Consider the following 20,945-nt stretch of genomic DNA (forward strand, 5'->3'; position numbering starts at 1 on the left):
TGATCTACTGCCTCCTGCATGCTCCCTCACTGGGGATCGATCCAGCAATCCGGGCACATGCCCTGACCAAGAATTGAACCAGGACCTCCTGGTTCATGGGTCAACCCTCAACCACTGAGCCACACCAGCTGAGCTATTTAAAAATTTTTTTATCACAACTCAATGTGTCTGAACAATATGACATAGTTGCCAAAAAGTTAATGGATTCCTTAGTCTGCATACTATATAGAATAAAGATAATTGTTTTCTGTAACATTAAAGAATCCACATTCATAACACTGTGTTCTGTTAAGTTCTGAAATCCACTGACAAACCGAGATTATTCCAAGAGGGTTACAAGGTAGGTCAATGGGTTAGAAATAAGGGTCACCTAAGAGAGTGGGTATATGGGATTTGTTAACACACACACAGGGGAGGTGGGAGAATTATGCAAACACCTGAAGGCTGCCCCCTGGAGGAGGGACTGGACATTGCATTCGTATGGAGAAGAAGACAGCATATTGGACAAAGGTTAGGACCACAAATTAGCACATGGCAACAACATGCTACTTTTGCAGAAAAGTGAGGAATACAATTTCAAAATAAACAAGAGTCATTTCTCTCTCTCTCTTTCTCTCTCTTGGTTAATCCTCACCTGAGGACATTTTCCCATTGATTTTTAGAGAGAGTGGAAGGGAGAGGGAGAGACAGAGAGAATCATCAGTGTGAGAGAGACACATCGATTGGTTGCCTCCTGCACGCACCATGACCGGGGACAGGGAACCTGCAACCACTGTACTGCCCTTGATCGGAATCGAACCCGGGACCCTTAAGTCTGCAGACTGATGCTCTATCCATTGAGCCAAACCAGCCAGGACAAGAGTCATCTTCTAAGGACAGGGCTCAACTCATGATCCTGGGCTTTGTGATCAGAGAGCTCCCCATCCCGGAAACAGCAGTGAAATAACCAGCTCCCCACTGTGTAGAGCAGAGAATTCGCCACCAGGCAGGAGGTTTGACAAACCGGACACGAGAGCCCCCGTTGGTTTTACGAGCTGAGACACGTCTCTGAGCTCCCGCGGTGCTTGGGGACATTTGTCTTGCTCCTCTGTGTGTGTGTTATCTTGCATAGCCAGGGCGACAAATTTGGCCAACCTTCCCAGGGTGATACTTGCTCGGAGTTCACACAACACAGCTACCTGACGGTCTGACATAACGCCACACATTTGTTTAGCTGCCAATTAACTTCAAGATCTTTCCGCTCACACTTTGTCAGCTCCTTAAACAGGGCGCTGACTGTTGCCAGCAGAAGGGCCATTTCTTCCTCAGGGCTAGCTGCTAAGTCATACCAGCAAGATAACAAAAATTAAAGGAGACTCCGTGACAGGCCCTTTAGCCACGTGGCGGATGCTATGTGCATGCTGTAGGTGTCACCATAGTGTTGTCTGTGTGTCATATATGCACACATGTAAAAATGCTCTGAATATACAGTATTAGTCATTAATCTTCCTTCACCATAGTTTATGTCTACATAAAAAAAAACTGACATTAAAACACAGAAAAAACTAGAAATAAAACACTGAATAAAGTCCCCATTTATGTTAGTTTGGTGATACTGAATCAAAGTGATGAGTGATTTGTTTCCAACTAACCTGGATAGTTGACCAAATTATGGATTCAAATAACAGACTCTGATAGCATTAAAACAAACATCTATAGAGAGATAACTTTTCTCAATAAATAAATTCAAAGTAATGGAGAAAGCACTATATGTAATCAGTCGCCTTATTGTTCATGCTCTTCAGATCTGAGCAAGAGAAAAAAAAGACCCCCCAAAACCCCCCACAATCCCTAGGTAAAGACAAAACAAAACAATATAACAGGTGAAGTATTTTTGGTTCTTAGCACTGCTCCTTTGAATATGCCCGTTGAAAAGATCAAGTTCAGCTGTGGTGCCATTCCAAGAGCCAGTGAACGAGGCAGATTAAATCAAAGCCGGGGCAGCACCTGCTGCGCGTATATTTGATCCCATTCATCAATCAATCAACATACATTGTGATGTACAATGTGCCTACTAAATAGAGCGCCGTTTACTAGTTTCCATGCAATGATAAAATGAAATATGCTGGCCCGGCCGGTGTGGCTCAGTGGTTGTGTGTCGACCTATGAACCAGGAGGTCACAGTTCGATTCCCGGTCAGGGCATAAGCCTGGGTTGTGGGCGAGCAGGAGACAGCCGATCAGTGATTCTCTCTCATCATTGATGTTTCTATCTCTCTCTCTCTCCGTCTCCCTTCCTCTCTGAAATTAGTAAAAGTAAATAAAAATTAAAAATAAATATGCTGTTCTCTGCCCTCAAGAAAACATCGAACCCTTTACAGGCAGTTGGGATGTGGGCCCTGATCTGGGAATGGAAATACATCAGGCAAAGAGGAGCAGGTAGATGGCGTTTGGCAGAAAGCCCTTGGGAGCTAAATCAGGAATCCTTGCATAAGACACCTGCCTGACACTCTACAGCCATCTTCTTTCAGATGATGTTAGGAAATTAATTGAAGTACAGGATAAAATTTGGTGATGGCAAAGGTGATATTCATAATACATTAAATAGGATACAGCCAGGCATTGATGAATTAGAGCAGACACACTGACCAATGAGAGCAAACAGCAGTGAAAACCAAATTGGTTTTGATATATTAGTATGAAAGCTGAACATTGTCTCATGCTGGGAATACCTGTAAATTTCAGTAGAGCCAATGAGCAGATTATCACAGTAAATTAAAACTTACATAGATATTTCGAGAATTATCATTGGAGATTGGATATTATTTAAAGCTTATATTCTTTTTAAAAATATATATTTTATTGATTTTTTTACAGAGAGGAAGGGAGAGGGATAGAGAGTTAGAAACATCGATGAGGGAGAAACATCAATCAGCTGCCTCCTGCACACCCCCTACTGGGAATGTGCCCACAACCAAGATACATGCCCTTGACTGGAATTGAACCTGGGACTCTTCAGTCCGCAGGCCAATGCTCTATCCACTGAGCCAAACCAGTTAGGGCTAAAGCTTACTCCTACATTCTAATTACCAATCCCCATAAAACAGTTATGCTATAAATATAAGCACATGATGGCCAAAGATCTTCACTCATGAGGATGCAATATTACTAGTATATGTGATAGTTAATTTCAAATGAGAATTTTATAGGTAGTTCCTCTAAGCTAAATAAGGTAACTGAATAACAAATGAGATAGCAGAAGTTTTAAGAGATTAAATGACTTATTAATGATCACATGGCTTGCTACTGATAAAATTTGTTTATCTGATGCTCAACTACTTAGTTTCGACAAAATGATGGCTACAGTGGGTTGAATGTGTCTATACATTGCCTTTCCCGAACTATGAAACTCCAGATACCAAGAGTAAACCACATATTCCCACCTAAGGTCACGTGGTGAGATGACATAGAATATGATGTTTTTAGTTGCCGGTTTCTGAAAACCAATGCTGGCTGACATGTTGGCTGTCCACCAACATTCTGGGTCATCTTCTCTTCCAGACACATGGCAAAATGGCACCTCTCTGCCTCCTTTGAGATTAGACTTGACCATGAAAAGTGTTCGTAATCAATTCCTAGCAAGTCACGTAAGAGCCAGCAATGATTTACTGTCTCTTTCTACTGCCTCCATTCATTCCAGATAGAACATTTGTTCAGCCTGAATCTAGGTGAGAACAGGGCAATGCAGACTCCCGTTCACCTGTGTGGACTTGTGGTCTGGGCAAGAAATGAAGGGAGTTTATATCTGAGATGCTAGGGGAGTTTGCTATGACAGCACTGCCAAGCTGATCTCGACTTAAGACAGCAATGGGGGCTGGAAATGGAGCGGGGAGACTGTGCTGAGGAAAGCTATGACTTTAATGTGGTGGACGGTGGGTGTGTCCAGGACACTCTGTAAGAGGCTGGCATGAGGGCAATCCTCCTTGCGTGGAAGCAGCTGGTCAAACTGTTGTCTGTGGTCCCTGGGGAATAAAGATCATGTGCCCAGCGAATTCACAGAACCAGGGAAGATGTCAGAAAACTCAGGGACCACTGGGAAAATCCAGCGAGGTATCAGAGATGTCACACCATCAATTCTTGTATTGATGAAAGCAACAAAATGACGGACCTGTGAGCTCAAAAGCAGGCTAGGTCCCAATGCCGAAAGTACACAGAAATACACAAAGCACCACATGTGTTTTCGGTGAAATACTGAATAGCCATCAATGAAAGCAATCCCATGTCCATTTGAAAGAAGAAGAAGAAGATCTAAGTAAAATCCCTCCCAAGAATGTAATAGTTCTTCCAAACGGGCAACATGGTCTTTTCAACACAGCAGTTCCTTGGGCGAAGTCGCAGTGAGGCATTAAAACCCAGGCCTTACCTGACTCCTCAAAGTCACTGTTGTAGGCTTTCCAGGTCTCGGTTATCCGAAGCAGATTCTCTTCCATGGCTTGGATGTCCATGGAGGGGCAGTTGCATTCTGGGAATCTGGGGCCACACTGACACCAGCAGTCATTGTCCTTGCAGATGAATTCTCCCTCGGAGTTGCAGGCGATGTAGCTCAGAGCTGCCTGTACGAAACGCTCCTGAAGATAGTCAGGGAGGAGTGCCTGCAGGCCTTAAAGAACAAACACGGCAAACAAGTTTGCTTCGATAAAGAAAAAAAAGCTTGACACATATTTACAACTAGAGGCCCCGTGCACGTAGGGTCCCTGGGCCTGGCCAGTGGTAAGGGCCCATCTGGGCCTTCCTTCGTTCCGTGCCGCCCCCTGGTGGTTAGCGCACATCATAGCGAGTGATCAAACTCCTGGTCCCCCGGAGTTCCTGAGGGGACACTATGCATATTAGCCTTTTATATATATATAGATAGATAGCCAAAAAGGTCAAAAACTCAGTATATCGAGATATGGATTCATGCATGTTGAACACCATCCCAGGAAAATTATCTAACTCCACAAAATCGCAAATATTTATAACTCTTTGCACCATATGCTGACTCCATGCACTGTGTAAGAATCCCAGTAATTGCAGATGTGCTCAGTCCCTCAGACTATCTGATTTTGTTTTTTGAACTTAGTTGATGGGCTCTCTGACTTATTTGATGAGAATGTCTGGTTATTTTTCCCTCATGTAGAATCTACATTGTAGGTAGAGCCCATCTACCCTTGAAAAGGAAGGCAGGTGTTTATTCTGCATCACTTGATTTCTAACAGTTTTCAGTATTTTCTTTTGTTGTTGTGTTTGTTACTCCTCTCCCGAGCATATTTTCCATTGATTTTTAGAGACCGTGGAAAGGAGGGGGAGAGACAGAGAGAGAGAGAAACATCAATGTGAGAAAGACACATCGATTGGTTACCTCTTGCTAGCACCCAACAAGGGCCAGGGATCCAGCCTGCAACCTACGTGCCCTTGACCAGAATCGAACTCGGGAACCTTCTGTCCCAGGACTGATGCTCTATCCACTGAGCAACACTGGCTAGAGCAAGCCCCAGTAGGGGGCGTGCAGGAGGCAGCCTATCAATGATTCTCTCTCATCACTGATGTTTCAACCTCTCTCTCCCTCTCCCTTCCTCTCTAAAATGAATAAAAAAATATTTTTTAAAGAATGTAGTTTCAATTTCAGCATTTATTGCTACACAGGAAAATTTAATAAGAAGGCTAAACATTCAAACTAATCAGTAGGTGAAAATAAACATAACAGTAAGGGAAAATTTGACCAATACATAGTTGTTATTTACTATAAAACTGGATTTTTACATTCACATTTCCTTTATAAAAAAAAAGTCAATGTTTGACCCTGAATCATTATGAGGTGCATTTAATAAAAACAAAGAATTAGCATGGAGAGAAAAATGCATTTTGATGTAAAACTGAATATGTAAATACAGTTCTGAGCTATGCAATTAAAGAAGGCAGACCAGAAAAGAACAACTCAGAATTACTCCTTTGATCAGTCGGCAGCAGTTAGACAACGTGCCAACACCAAGACTTTTCTGAACTTATTCAAACTAGTGCATGTTTATTCATAACCTTTCCCTGCCTGAATGAATGAGTAATATGCACACACATAAGCATTTCAGAAACAATCTAGGCTTGTTAAAAGTTATTATTTTTTAAAACCCTCTATTAAATTATTTCAAATAGAAAAAGATGGTAAATTACTAGCATTATCACATAATCTATCTTTATAGTGGAAAGATATAAATACCAAGATGTATATTTCTATTTGTCAGAAGACAAATGTAGCCATAACAGCCATATATATTTATATTTAAAATGTCCACAGTTCATGTTATACCACAAATATGTTTACAACTTTTACCAGAAACGATATGAAAAAATACAAAGCTGCCTGGCCAGCATGGTCAGCGGTTGAGCATTGAGCTATGAACCAGGAGGTCACTGTTTGAGTCCCAGTCAGGGCACATGCCCGGGGTTTCAGGCTGGATCCCCAGTAGGGGGTGTGCAGGAGGCAGCCGATCAATGATTCTCATCATTGATGTTTCTATCTATCTCTCTCTCTCTCCCTTCCTCTCTGAAATCAATAAAAATATATTTTAAAAAAAGAAAAAATGCAAAGCTCAGGCAGACCTATGAAAAAACCGCTACTTGTTGAGCCAGTGAGAATTATAAGGAAGTAAAATACTATCATGAAAAATTTTCAATTGGTACAGGTAATTTAAGAAGTACAGTGAATTTTGACATTCCCTTCATCTTGTTTAAAATGCTCGTATCAGCTCAAAATTTAGGAAGTTGGCCTTTTATGAGAATTTTAAAAGCCCAGCACTGCACACAGGGCTGATAACACAAAAAAGAAAGTCACTGCAATGGGATAGTTGCCATCGAGGCCCACGGAGAATGAATGTTACTTACATACCTTGCAACTGAATCTTATTCTCAGGACTCTGGACCAGAACAGAGCTGACGGAATCTAGGTTGTCATAGTTACTGCAGCCCAGGGGACCCGTCCGTGTTTCTGTTACCTGCCCAAAAAAAAACACCAGCTTTATTACCTAAGTCAGACTTGACCATGCTCTCGGGGTTCGATGGAGCTGTCACAGAGGGACAGTATACATTGGACAGGAAACATCACTGAATGGTCCAGGGTCTGGTCCACAGCAACCATCCACACCTCCAGACACAAAGCAGGCAGGTGACTCCCTTTGTCTTTCATTCCACTTCCTTCCCTTGGGCCAGGCATAAATCTCCTGGGGAATCATGGATGCCCTTGGGTCAAAAGCATCACTCAGAGAAGGTCATCAGTTTTACCCGAGCTATGACAAGGGCATGCTCCGTTAGGTAGAGAGCAAGTTTGGACTCATATACGAATTGTTTTTTTGTTGGTTCATTTTTCCTCAATAAATTAGAACTATTTACCAGGCTACTATCTAAAAACTGACTTAAGTATTTTATTCTTCTGCTTAAAAATCTACAAATATCGCCTCTTTTATAGTGACAACAAAGTCTAAACTCTTCTGCGTGGCTTCCACTTACCCAGTTACCCGCATGGCGATCATGAACTATTTTAAACTTCCATTAAATGGTTGGAGCAGGTTCAAGAAACATTGACAATGTCAACTATATTTTAAATCATGATATTAATTGTGTATGATGCACCAAGTGCAATGCTTATTGTTGTGTGGGGATGCAAGGAAATCTAGCATTGATATGTTCTTGCATTTTTCACTTGAGGACCCACTGCATTTGTGGTATTTGAATACCTTACGCATTTATCTTACCATAAAGTCTTCTTTATGTTTCATTATGGCAATGATAAAATGACTTTGCAATCCTCTCTTTACATTAACTTTACTTATTCAACTGTAAGCTCCCTATTCAGAATTACACAGGGCACCTGGCACACAGTAGGAATTCAAGAACGGTGAACTAAATCGATGAGTAACTATTTTCTTTTTAGTTAGGAATCTTTATTACAAAACAATACTGACGTTTATTTATTAAACTTTTGGGGGGAACCTCTAAGAAAATGCAGCTGGGCCAGCCTATGTAAATTTCTAAAACTCATCTGGCCTCACCATTCATATGCAAACGAGGTCCCTGGAGCCCAGGCAGGTTGGCCAGCCAACTGGGTATCATGTAAGGAAATGAGAGCTGGAGCTGGGTCCTGAACCTCTGACTCACAAATCAAATGCCCTTTCAGACATCATACTGGCTTTCTAACCTGCATATGTAAGTGTTTGACACTTTACTTGCCTTGATGCATCTAATGCATCCCCGTTCATTCTGCCTCTCTCTCTCTCTGTGTCCTGCAATAAAGTTACAATAAAGCACAATTTAATTGGTCTAGATTTCTGTGCAAGTCTCTTAGAATGGGATGATATTTTGGGTCACTGTCATGAACAATAAATATTGCTATAAATGTGCTTGTGCCTATACTTTGAAGACCAAATGAACTGGCTTTTATTCCGAGTATTAATTTATTAGTGCTTTGAAGTAGAAATTCCCACACATTTTTATATTACTCTACATTAGACTTCTGAAAAAGTAAAGTATGTGTTGATTAGTTTCTATTATATCCTAAAACAGTATGCTTGTTTCTGTTCCTAGGAGTGTAGGATCTTTTCCAATTGCATATACTTAAAGCTATCAAACTAATAAAAGTTTTAGAAAATACTGACACTAAAATACATATATAACTTATATACAACTATATAAATCATGTATATTATATAATATGTATGTTAAATTAATTACATGTGATTATTATCTCACATGGTGATACTAAAACAATTTTATACATATAACTATAAATTTTAGATATGTTATAATTAAATATATACAATAACTATATCACATAATACCAATTGGTATATAATTATATATTATACTAGAGGCCCGATGCACAAAATTCATGCAAGAGTGGGCCTTCCTTCCCCTGGCTGCTGGCACCGGCTTCCCTCTCGCACCCGGGACCCGGGCTTCCCTCGCAGCCCCGGCTTTGTCCAGAAGGTCGTTCAGAAGGACGTCCGGTCTAATTAACATATTATGCTTTTATTATTATAGATGATGATTATAAATTACATTTACTAATTAGAAATTATATAACTATATAATCTGTTTCTTTCAAATGGGAATATTGAGTTTAAAGATATTCTTACCATTTATTTGTTTCTGTCAGTCATTAATTCTTATTTCAGCATTTTACTAAGCACTTAATGTCAAACTGCAATTTTAATGTATTCCTAGTTCTATATCCTGCAACATTCCTGGGATTTAATATTGAATTTAGAAATCAATTTGCAAACACATTGTTAATACAAGAGGCATTTAAAAATAAAATGGTCATATTGATATAAACCTATTTCAGTAACAAAGGCTTTAATTTTTAAAATTGTTTTATTATTTACGGTAAATTTTGTGAGAGAAGTGCAAATTCACCTATAAAACTCTATGTCCTCAAGTGAAAAGTACAGGAACATATCAATGCTAAATTTCCATGCATCTCTACAAAATAATAAACACTGTACTTGGTGCATTACACACAATTAATATCATGATTTAAAATATAGTTGACATTGTCAATGTTTCTTGAACCTGCTCCAACCATTTAATGGAAGTTTAAAATAGTTCATGATAAATAACCAATGCCAAGATGACTCATATTTTCACTTCAAAAGTACAAAAACAAATCAAATACTAACTCAATGGAAACAAGAATTGTTGAATTATTTATCTATGCTAATGACTTTATGCTGAAAACTACTTTCTCTAGCTCCACTCCCCATCATTTAACCATTAGAATCATTTATCCTAGGATTCATTTTCTAAATTCTCTAGAGGTTCTACTTCAGGAGGAACAGTGATCCTTGAAACATGAGCATAAAGAGGATGATTACAAACAATATTAAGTTACTAGTAGGGATATCCATGGAACCATGCACAAGATAAACAATATAACTGTGAAATGTAAACTAGCAGAAAGGAGAAACATGGCTGATGAAATAAAGGAGGTGAAGCCGGGCTGGTGTGGCTCAGCAGTTGAGTGTTGACCTTTGAACCAGGAGGTCAGGCCACATGCCCTGGTTTGCAGGCTCAATCCCCGGTGGGGGGGTGCGGGTCGGGCAGGAGGCAGCCGATCAGTGATTCTCTCTCATCATTGATGTTTCTATCTCTCTGTCCCTCTCCTTCCCTCTCTGCAATCAATAAAAATGTATTTTTAACAGAGTATGTGAAATAAGCTATTAAGGTTGGAAGAGAGTAGCACAAAAGACAGTCACATTTGATTGAGGACAAAACAGACTGCGTGTTCTTGGAGAGCAATTGCTTTGGTGCAATTTGCACTTGTCCTTGCCGCCATGAGTTCAGGCCTGGTGACAATGACCGACCTATTTTCCAGCCCCATCAATTATCCTCCATCCAAACAATACACATGCACACCACCCACCAACCCCCGGTAACTCTATTGAGACAGACCTGCGTGCCCTCTGAACACCCATTAAAACACGAAAGTACATTTAGGCCTAAAGAAGAGAGGTTTTCTTAGATGATTAAAGGGTCTATTCAGCGAGCTATGGAATAAGGTAAACTGGACATGATTTTGTCACAACAAGGTCGCTAACCAACATCAGGAGTCCTTTGTGCCTAAACCGTGGTTGCCATGGAATTTAAATGCATGGCTGTTGACTGGTCTTAGAGAGGCCAAATCTATAAGCTCACTCCTACAGATTGCTATTTTGATTTCTGCTGTAAGTAACATAGCTTCAAATCACAGCAATTGCAAGAAACCCTGTGGCAAAGAACCCAATTTATATATATATATATATATATATATATATATATATATATATATACACATATATATATATATTTAAAAACCCCGACATTTTTATAAAAGCTTCGTTTGTGAAGTCTGTAACTGATGATGGTACATAAATGGTAACCGTAGATTTCATTATGCAAAACCTATAGGATCTTTTTTTTTTAATATGTTTTATTGATTTTTTTTTTTTTTTTTTTTTTTTTTTACAGAGAGGAAGGGAGAGGGATAGAGAGTTAGAAACATCGACCAGCTGCCTCTTGCACACCTCCTACCAGGGATGTGCCCGTAACCAAGGTACATTCCCTTGACAGGAATCGAACCTGGGACCCCTCAGTCCACAGGCTGACGGTCTATCCACTGAGCCAAAGCGGTCAGAGCAACCTATAGGATCTTATTATTCCACTGGAGTTGGCTAAGAGTTTTGATGCATTGACTGTTAATAATGACAATAGGAAAACTTCACTGCCACAGGGCATCACAAACAACAACACAGCTTTCAACCTGTTAGGGCTGTGGCTGGCTGGCTGCATCCTGGTGACAATGTCAGACAGCACTTCCCTGGCTGCTGCCACTGCCTGGACCAGACGCGTGGCATTTTCGGGAACTCTGGAGCCACAGGTTCTTTCCTGTTGCTTCGCATAAAAATTAATGCTAATGCTATGTGGGGCCGCATTTCCTACATTTATCTCAGAAATGAAAGCAAACAGGAGAAGTAAAACATGGAGAGTGCATTTATTTTCTTGATTGTTTATTCTATGAATTGCAATCGCATTGCCTTTTGCTTATTGAATCTGCTTAAGAGGACCATGGACTTTAAAATGCAATGGCAAAAAAGGCTTCTAGGTCCAAGTACAAAATACAAAGAATATTTTTTTGGAGCTCATGTAAATCATGTTAAAACTGATAGTGTTTTGCCCTGCCGGTGTTGCTCAGTGGTTGAGCATCGACCTATGAACCAGGAGGTCACACAGTTTGAATTCCAGTCAGGGCACATGCCAGGGTTGTGGGCTCGATCCCCAGTGTGGGGTGTGCAGGAGGCAGCTGATCAATGACTCTCTCTCATCATTGATGTTTCTCTCTCTTTCTCCCTCTCTCTTCCTCTCTGAAAAAAAATAAAAATATATTGAAAACAACAACTAGTAGGTTTTATGATGATTTTCAACAACACTTGTGTCAGCTATCCCATAGAAATGAACATGGGGAAGAAGTTATTTGAGTGGATAATTTAATATAACAACGTCATGAGAGAAATGGGGTTAGGAGAGTGTTCTCGGCCCATATTGCCTCTCCCTGGGAGACAGTGACTGCTAATTGCAAAGGAACACGCACCTGGTCTATTACCCTATGGCTTTCTTATTATTGTCCCCAAACCGTTTCTGTACCTGACAATCCTGCCACTTCAAGCTACCCCTCCGGCTAGATGTGTTCTCTCTCCTTTGACGGAATAAGCAGGGAAACAGTAGGCTGAATCCACCAAAGACTTGGAAGCTCTAACCCACAACTGAGCTAATGGGACTGAGTTCACAAACCCATCTGTTGCCAGGATGGGTGAGCAAAGGGTTACCCCTACACAGGGCCACTGGCTGCACTAATGGCTGCTGTATAATTTCCTTTATCCGTGTACAAGAGGCCCGGTGCACGGAATTCGTGCACTCAGGGGGATCCCTCAGCCTGGTCTGTGCCCTCTTGCAGTCCAGGAGTCTTTGGGGGATATCTGACTGATGGTTTAGGCAGTCAGACATCCTTAGCGCTGCCACAGAGGTGGGAGAGGCTCCCGCCACCACTGCTGCATACGCCAGCTGTGAGCCCAGCTTCTGGCTGAGTGGCACTCCCCCAACCCCTGTGGGAGCACACTGACCACCAGGGGGCAGCTCCTGCATTGAGCGTCTGCCCCCTGGTAGTGAGCGTCATAGCGACCGGTCATTCTGGTGTTCGGTCAATTTGCATATTAGCCTTTTATTATATAGGATTTCTAGATCTACCCATACTGCCCAATTGGTACTCACCCGGAGCCTCAGTCAAGCAGTTAACTGTGAGCTGATGATGCTATCAACTGAGTGACCTATTTTGCTTCCCTTTTGTTTTTAAATAAAAAAAAAAATCTTTATTGTTGAAAGTATTGTATATGCCCCCTTTATTCTCCCATTGACCCCTTAGAGCCTGCCCCTGCCCCCTGCCCCAGGCCTCCCTGACTCCATTGTCTGTGTCCATGGGTTATGCTTATACACATACAAGGTCTCTGACTGATCTGTTCCCACCCACCCACCCTCCTCTGCCTTCCCTCTGAGACTCCACAGTCTGTTCCATGCTTCTATGCTTCCTTATTTATTTTTTAAAATATATTTTTATTGATTTCAGAGAGGAAGGGAGAGGGAGAGAGAGAGATAGTAACATCAACGATGAAAGAGACTCATAGACTGGCTCCCTCCTGCACACCCCACACTGGGGACCGAGCCTACAACCCGGGCATGTGCTCTGACCAGGAATCAAACCCTGACCTCCTGGTTCATAGGTCGATCGATGCTCAACCACTGAACCACCACGGTGGGGCTATGCTTCCTTTTGACAAAGTGACTAAATATGTGCGGATGGGAATGTCAGGAGCTGGAGGAAAAGCACCCATCACCGTGTTCGAGGACCAGCGCCGAGAGAGCCTAGGGTCCTACCGGTCGACATGGCTTCCAGGAAGGCACACCGGGACCTCTGACCCTGTCCAAACGCCAGCCACACAGTGCCCTGTGCACGAGGACAGAACTTCTTTACTGTTAAAAATTTAATAAAACTATTTCATGATTAATATTTTTAAACGTCTCCTTTAATTTAGGAATCAGCCTAGTGTATTGTGACATTCCCCACCATGCCCACTATTCCATTTCCCCCCCTCAAAAAAAAAACTTTTACCAAAATTTTGTATTACTCCTCTGAAATGTTCTCTTTCCCATGCCTATTCTGAACGAATTATTAAAACATTTCTTATTGCCTCTGATTAAAAATGTAAAACTTTTTACTCACGCCTTTTGAAGTGCCCTAAGTGTTGAATATTTCTGAATTCCATAAGCACATCAAACACTTCCGATGTCAGTTATCTTTTTATAATAAGACAGCTCATGCCTGCGCATAGACTAGCTAAAGTGTCGTATCGAGACTGTCATATTCTTCCATTTGTCACCCGATAAGACAGGCGCCCGAGAGAACTGATAATCACGCCACACTAAAACTCAACAGACTCAGGCATAATGAGAAAGACAGAGTGGATTTCTTGTTTCAATTAGCCATTACAGAAACACTTTAACTGTCATTTCTTTTTTTCACTAACAAAAAAAAAAAAAAAAAAATTGGCTTTACTCACACACCAAAAGTTAGGATAAATCCACATTCTTTAATAATCATTAAAGTCAGCACCAAGATGACTTCAAATGAGCAAAATAATAATATAAGAGAAAGAGGAACCTTATAGTCTGCATGAATTACATAGGCAAGAACAAAGCAATAAATTGGGCAAATCGGTCAGCAATACTGTAATCAAATTATGCATTGCTGCCCTCCCCTCAATTTTTTTAGTTGACATAGAGCCTGAGAATTATAACTAAGAGAATACTTTATAATAAACTAGAGGCCCGGTGCAAGAAATTCGTGCATTCGCGGGGGGGGGGGGGGGGGGGAGGCGTCCCTCAGCCCTGCCTTCACCCTCTCGCAGTCCGGGAGGCCTTGGGGGACGTCCGACTGACATCCTTAGTGCTGCCACGGAGCCAGAAGAGGCTCCCACCGCCACCGCTGCGCTCGCTAACTGTGAGCCCGGCTTCTGGCTGAGCGGCGCTCCCCCTGCGGGAGCTCACTGACCACCAGGGGGCAGCTCCTGCATCGAGCATCTGCCTCCTGGTGGTCAGTGCGCGTCATAGCTACTGGTCGTTCTGCTGTTCGGTCGATTTGCATATTAGCTTTTTATTATGTAGGGTAATTAATGGAGGCATAACAAAATGGAAATGAGAAGAAGTTTGGTAATAGTTAAAGTAGGCATTTGTGTCTTTTCTGGAATCCTTAACCTAGAATTTTAAAACTTAGCAACAAAATCATAAAACTCCAAGGTGGACTCTCATTGCCTTCCTTGCTTCCTCTTCTATTTCCTTTCCCCAAATCCTCCTCTCTGTTGTGTTATTGCTTCCTATTTATTTCAGTTGTATTATGTGGAGGTGTTATATCAGCTGTTTTAGGTTCGCTGTCCCTTCCTCTACATTAGTATAAATTTAATTTCTTTTTTTTTGTTGTTGTACAATTGCACCTCCCAGTAGTATAATAGTCTCTCTGGAAGTCTATTACTAACTAGAAAGTTGGATAAGCAAACTGGGTAGAGTTGTTACTGAATAATTTCACAGCAATATAAAATCTGGGTTGAAATCGTTTTCCTTCTGTAGATTATAAATTTTATTCTACTGTTGTTTTTAGCGAGCACTCTTTTCTTTTTATAAAATTTCTATATGTCCAGATGCAGTATCTGTTGGCTATATCATCTATATTCAATCCTAACTTCAGTTTTCAAAACTATTCATTCTTCTCATTCTTGTAGTTTTGAGATATACTTTCTATTCATGTTCTATTTGTAACAATTATCCATTAATTGTTACACTTTTTCTCCACAGCATGGCATTTTGAGCTATATTTTCTAAGTGTTCAAGAATTTTCTCTGTCATCCGGATTTCTTTGGAAGTTTAGAATGAGTGTTCTCTCCCTGTTCTTGCCTCACTTAGATGTGCTGGTATTTTTTCATAGTTACTCTTTGGGACTCCAGTTCAGCTGCGACCATACGTCATTGGCAGCAATGCTGAGAGTAGCTGAAGACTGTGCCAGGCGAGTGTAAGCTTAAAAAGGACTGCAGTGGCTTATCAGTTCTCCGTGAAGCTATTAAGATTTAGCTTCACCCTGAGGTGCTTTCGTGCCTTGAATAGGAGAACTCTGCCCATTTATTCAGCCACTCTTCAGCTCCTGAGGGTCAGGGAAACAAAGCTAAACTCATGTGGGCCAGCCACCTCTGCCCGCTCCGTGCTCTCTGGGATCAATTGCTTTCTGGTTCAAAATTAAGACTTTCAGCTGTGGGGCCAGACTTGACAGTCATCTCAGATGGAAAAAAATGCTGTAAAAGTTCTTATGCTATTTAGGACCTATTTCCTGTGGGCACCTAAACCTCGGGAGAGATGAATGAGTGGATGGAAGAGAGTCAATTCTCTCTTTAAATGGTCATTTTCCCCGATGCCCCTCTTCTCTGTGGACCAACAAGTTCTCTGTAATTGATCGAATTCACTTCCATCTTTCACCTATTTTATAAAAAATATATTCTTATTTTATTGATTTTAGAGAGAGAGAGATCAATTTGTTGTTCCACTTATTTATGCATTCATTGGTTATGTTTTGTATGTGCCCTGACCAGGGATCGAACCCACAACCTTGGCATATCAGGATGATGCTCTAACCAACTGAGCTACCCGGCCAGGGCCATCTTTCACTTATTACCTATACTAGAGGCCTGGTGCATGAAATTTGTGCACTCGGGGGGGGGGGGGGGGTCCCTCAGCCTGGCCTGAGCCCTCTCGCAGTCCAGGAGCCCTCAGGGGATGTCCGAATGATGGCTTAGGCCCAATCCATCAGTTGGACATCCTTAGTGCTGCTGTGGAGGCGGGAAAGGCTCTCACCACTGCCGCTGTGCTTTCCAGCGGTGAGCCCAGCTTCTGGCTGAGCGCACTGACCACCAGGGGCAGCTCCTGGATTGAGCGGTATCAGGCCAAAACCAGCTCTCCAACATCCCCCGAGGGGTCCCAGATTTCGAGAGGATGCAGGCCAGGCTGAGGGACCCCACAGGTGCACGATTGGGGCCAGGGTGGGACACAGGAGGTTGGCCAGCCAGGGCGGGACTGGGAGGACTCCAGGGTGTGTCCAGCCCCTCTTGCTCAGTCCCAATCGGCCAGACCCCAGCAGCAGGCTAACCTACCGGTCAGAGTGTCTACCCCTGGTGGTCAGTGCATGTCATAGCGACTGGTCGACTATCTGCCCCCTGGTGGTCAGTGCACGTCATAGCAACTGGTCAACTGCCTCCTGGTGGTTAGTGCACATCATAGCAAGTGGTTGAGCATCCTTAGCATATCATTAGCATATTACGCTTTGATTGGTTGAATGGACGACCAGATGACCGGACACTTAGCATATTAGGCTTTTATTATATAGTGTAATGGTACATACTTTCACATATTTTCTCATTAGATTCTCTCTTGAACTTCATGACCCATAATTGCAACTATCTTTGACATTACTGTTTGGGTTTTTACAAATCCCTCATACATTTCATGTCACAAACGGACTTTATTAGCTCTGTATGTATAAGACCAGTGTCCTGTCATGCCCTGTAAATTAATGGAAGCACCATGTCTACCATAGCTCTCAGGTCTAAATCCACTTTCATGTTCTCTGGCTACTTCCCCTCCGCCTTACACTGGTTGGCGTGCAGTAAACCCTACATTCCCAAACCTATACGTTTCTCTATTGGTATTGCATTAATTAAGGCTTTTGTCCACTTTTCCGTTATTTATTGAAACAACATCCTGACTTATGTCTGTGCCATTAGACTTTTCTCATCCAATAATGTTTCTGAGTTGTAATGTTGATACATTTCCCATTCTAACAAGAGCCCCCAAAAAATTATGGACATGTCAAAACTGTTACAGATCCCCAGTTGGCTTCTGCACCTATATTTGTAACTGCAGTGCCGTAGTCCCATAATCAGCTGTCTGGTGCTAAAAAGGGCTTTGTTTTGGTTGATTCTTGGTGGTCTGTGTGTCTTCTGAGGCACAGGATCCGGGCTGTGTGGTGGGCGCAGGTCTGCCCCACCGGTGTTCATTCTGGGAATGGCCCAGGCCACAGAGACAGTGACTTTCTCACATGACAATGACAGAAGCCCCACAAAGTACACTGCAAGCCCATGTGTCATGTCTGTTAACATTTCATGGACTCAGTCACATGACCAAGGCCAACATGAAAGGGACCAAAAAATGTTCCCTAAATGCCAGAGAAACCACAAACTCATTTGGCCAAGGATACACTGAAGGCATGGGTAGAAAATTGGGCAAAGCTAAAGAACTGGGAAAAATAACTCAATTTATGTCATGATAACTTCAGTAAACACGTCACAAATCTGTCACAGAGACCTTCAGACTCTGAAATTCTATGCATTTTCTTAGCATAGCCCTTCCTTTCCCATTTCAAAGCTTTCATCTTTTGCCTGGATTTTTCTTTCCATGCCATTACCCTATTATTTATCCTATAAGACCCAGATCTGATATTTCTGAGTATCCTTACCAATTCCCTTAGACAAGAATCAGTGAGTGTCCTTGACCTGGTTATTTTTGCCACGTTGCCTTTCTTAGGAGGTACATAGCTGCCTCGCCAGACTAAACACTGCAAGGCTAAAATGCGCAGCATTTTCATTTCTAAAAGCCCAACAACTTGTGGTGCTGGGTACATCACAGACACGGAATAAACATCCCCCAAGTAAGCAAATTAATTGGTAATTTATAAACGTTTAGACAACTTTGCACTGACATAGGGCACCGAACATCTGATTATATCTTTGCAGGATCACATATTATGCATACATTTTGCTTTAATTGACAATTTTATTACTTCAACTGAGAGTAATTAAATGGCTTCACTCATCTTATCAAAATAGAAAGCTAATTTAAGTAATAGATGCTTCATATTTAAAAACTAGCAATGGATTTCTATCGAGATAAATATCAAGAAAAGTGAAATGGTCCTGGCCGGTCTGACTCAGTGGACAGAGCGTCGGCCCCCAGACTGAAGGGTCCAGGGTTCAATTCCGGTCAAGGGCGTGAACCTCAATTGCAGGATAGATTGGTGCAGGAGGCAACCAACCAATGTGCCTCTCTCACATCGATGTTTTTCTCTCTCTCTCAAAACCAATGGAAAAATATCCTCAGGTGAGGAATAACAACAGCAACAAGAAGAGTAAAATAAATAGGAAACAACTGTAAAAAAGAAGAAAAATGAAATATTTTAAATGAAGTAACAGTAGTAGGTACTCAGTGTGGGGAAAAGGAACAGTTTTTAAACATGTATCTTCTTTTTAGGTCACAGTTTTCTCTTGGACATGATCCATTTTGCAGGAGATTTTTCAAACTTTAACTTTGACCAAAGGTGAACTTGTCGGAGAGTTTGAACTAAATTGCTTTCGCCATTTCTGAGTTATGGGAAGGTGAGAGTAGATTTCTCAGGCACCTAACCTAAACAGGTTCGGCCTTTTCTGCTTACATAAGTTACACATGACTAATGCCATGTATTTTAAACCTGACAGGATTATTATAGTTCTCAGAGAAACCTCTACATTTAAAAGAAAATATCCAATCATTTTTAAAATGCCCAAATTTCCCATTTATGAGTCCACAAATTGCCAAAGAGGACTGTTGCTTAAAAGTAAAGAAAATACAATTAAGGTCAAGTCAGATTCCTGCCTAGTTTAGACAGAGAAAAGTTATAGGACCGATATTAAATTAGGGTAGCATTTCAGGGCAGACATGTTAGCAAGTTAATGCACTTTAAAGTGCACTTTAAAATGTAAAAGTAATTGAACCTGTACCTTTTATGATGCAGCCAGAGAGAAAAACAGCAATCTGAAAGAGAAATTCTATGCCCAGCATACCCTGTCGTCACTTTGAGCTCCTCTGAAACAGCTGATGGGGAAAAGGATTCTTCAACGAGTGGCAGGAGATAAATTCAGGGTTATATATCACATCACAAATTACTTCTTAAACCCAGCTCAGACTTCTTTAATCCCCTGGACAAAAAGTGTTCAAGTTTTAAGATGTAGGAATACTATATTAAAGCTTAGAGTGTTCAAGAATGCAATATCTTTTCTTCTTGTTGTTAATCCTCACCTGAGGATATTGTTCCATCGATTTTTAGAGAGAGTGGAAGGGAGGGAGAGAGACAGAGAAAGAAACACTGGTGTGAGAGAGACACATGGATTGGTTGGTTGCCTCCCACACTCGCTCAGACTGGGGCCAGGGATCAAGCTTGCAACCCAGGTACGTGCCATTGACTGGAATTGAACCTGGGCCCTTTAGTCTGTGGGTCAATGCTCTCTCCACTGAGCCAAACCAGCGTGGGCAAACTACGGCCCACGGGCCGAATCCAGCCCGTTCGGCTGTTCTATCCGGGCCACGGAGCCAAAAGAGCGGAGGGTTCTCTTGCTCTCCCCTCCGCTCCTTTACTTTGAATTTATATTAGTTCACACAAACACTCCATTCATGCTTTTGTTCCGGCCCTCCGGTCCAGTTTAAGAACCCATTGTGGCCCTCGAGTCAAAAAGTTTGCCCACCCCTGGCTAGGCTGCAGTATCTTCTTTTAAACTTTACAAAAATATTAACAACATTTCCTATCTTTACATTCATTTATATCCCGGCTTACTGAGCTGGTTTTGTGTCTCTGTTTACTTTCTTCCCAGTTTCCAAACATTTGCTAAACCTTTCCTTTACTCCATCACTCAAGTCAGTGTTGAAATGGTTGAGCAGGTAACAATCGGAGACATTGCATCATTCAACTCCAGGGATTATTGTCTACGGAGCATTAGATAGAACAGAAAATAAGAAACCTTCGAAGTGTCCAGCAACTTGGATCCAGGAAGGATTGTAGAGGATTTTTCTTGGGACAGTATGCAGGCTGCATGTGCAAGGTGATACAGTGGGGTCAAGGAGAACAGCGGGTCAGCTCTATACCGAGAAGGGCCTAACTAGATTCCCTTTAGGAACAGAGAGGACTGGGCAAGAACCACAGAAATGGACAGAACCCATTGGCTGACTAGGTATAGAGAAGAAACGTAGAGAATAGCATACAAAGAGGTTATTTCTAACCAGTTAGAATTGGACAACAATGTGATAAACAGAGGGAAGCATTTTAGGCTATTGGAAAAATTAGAGGGGAACTTGGGTTTGAGGATGGGAATAGAAGGATGTAGTTAGGAGTTGTCAAGATAGTGTTGATGATTGACAGTTTATGATATGTCATTATTTCCATTGATGGGTGATAATTGACATAATTTCTTATGTGTCAATATTTCTATTGGTAAAAATGATGTCAGATGCACA

At 41.7% G+C, this 20,945-nt stretch overlaps 1 protein-coding gene across 3 annotated transcripts in view; it reads right to left on the reverse strand.

Moving 5' to 3' along the window:
* Positions 1-20,945, reverse strand: part of BRINP3 (BMP/retinoic acid inducible neural specific 3) — a 169,719-nt gene that overhangs the window by 50,166 nt on the left and 98,608 nt on the right. For all 3 annotated transcript variants that reach the window (XM_080650894.1, XM_080650896.1, XM_080650895.1), the window contains exons 5-6: positions 6,898-7,003; positions 4,402-4,638 (exon numbers count right to left, since the gene is read on the reverse strand). In XM_080650894.1, coding sequence (XP_080507020.1) covers positions 4,402-4,638; positions 6,898-7,003 — 343 coding nt within the window. The remainder of the gene's footprint in view (positions 1-4,401; positions 4,639-6,897; positions 7,004-20,945) is intronic.

The sequence above is a fragment of the Plecotus auritus genome (assembly GCF_963455305.1).
Source record: "Plecotus auritus genome assembly, chromosome: 14".
NCBI classification, from domain to species: domain Eukaryota; kingdom Metazoa; phylum Chordata; class Mammalia; order Chiroptera; family Vespertilionidae; genus Plecotus; species Plecotus auritus.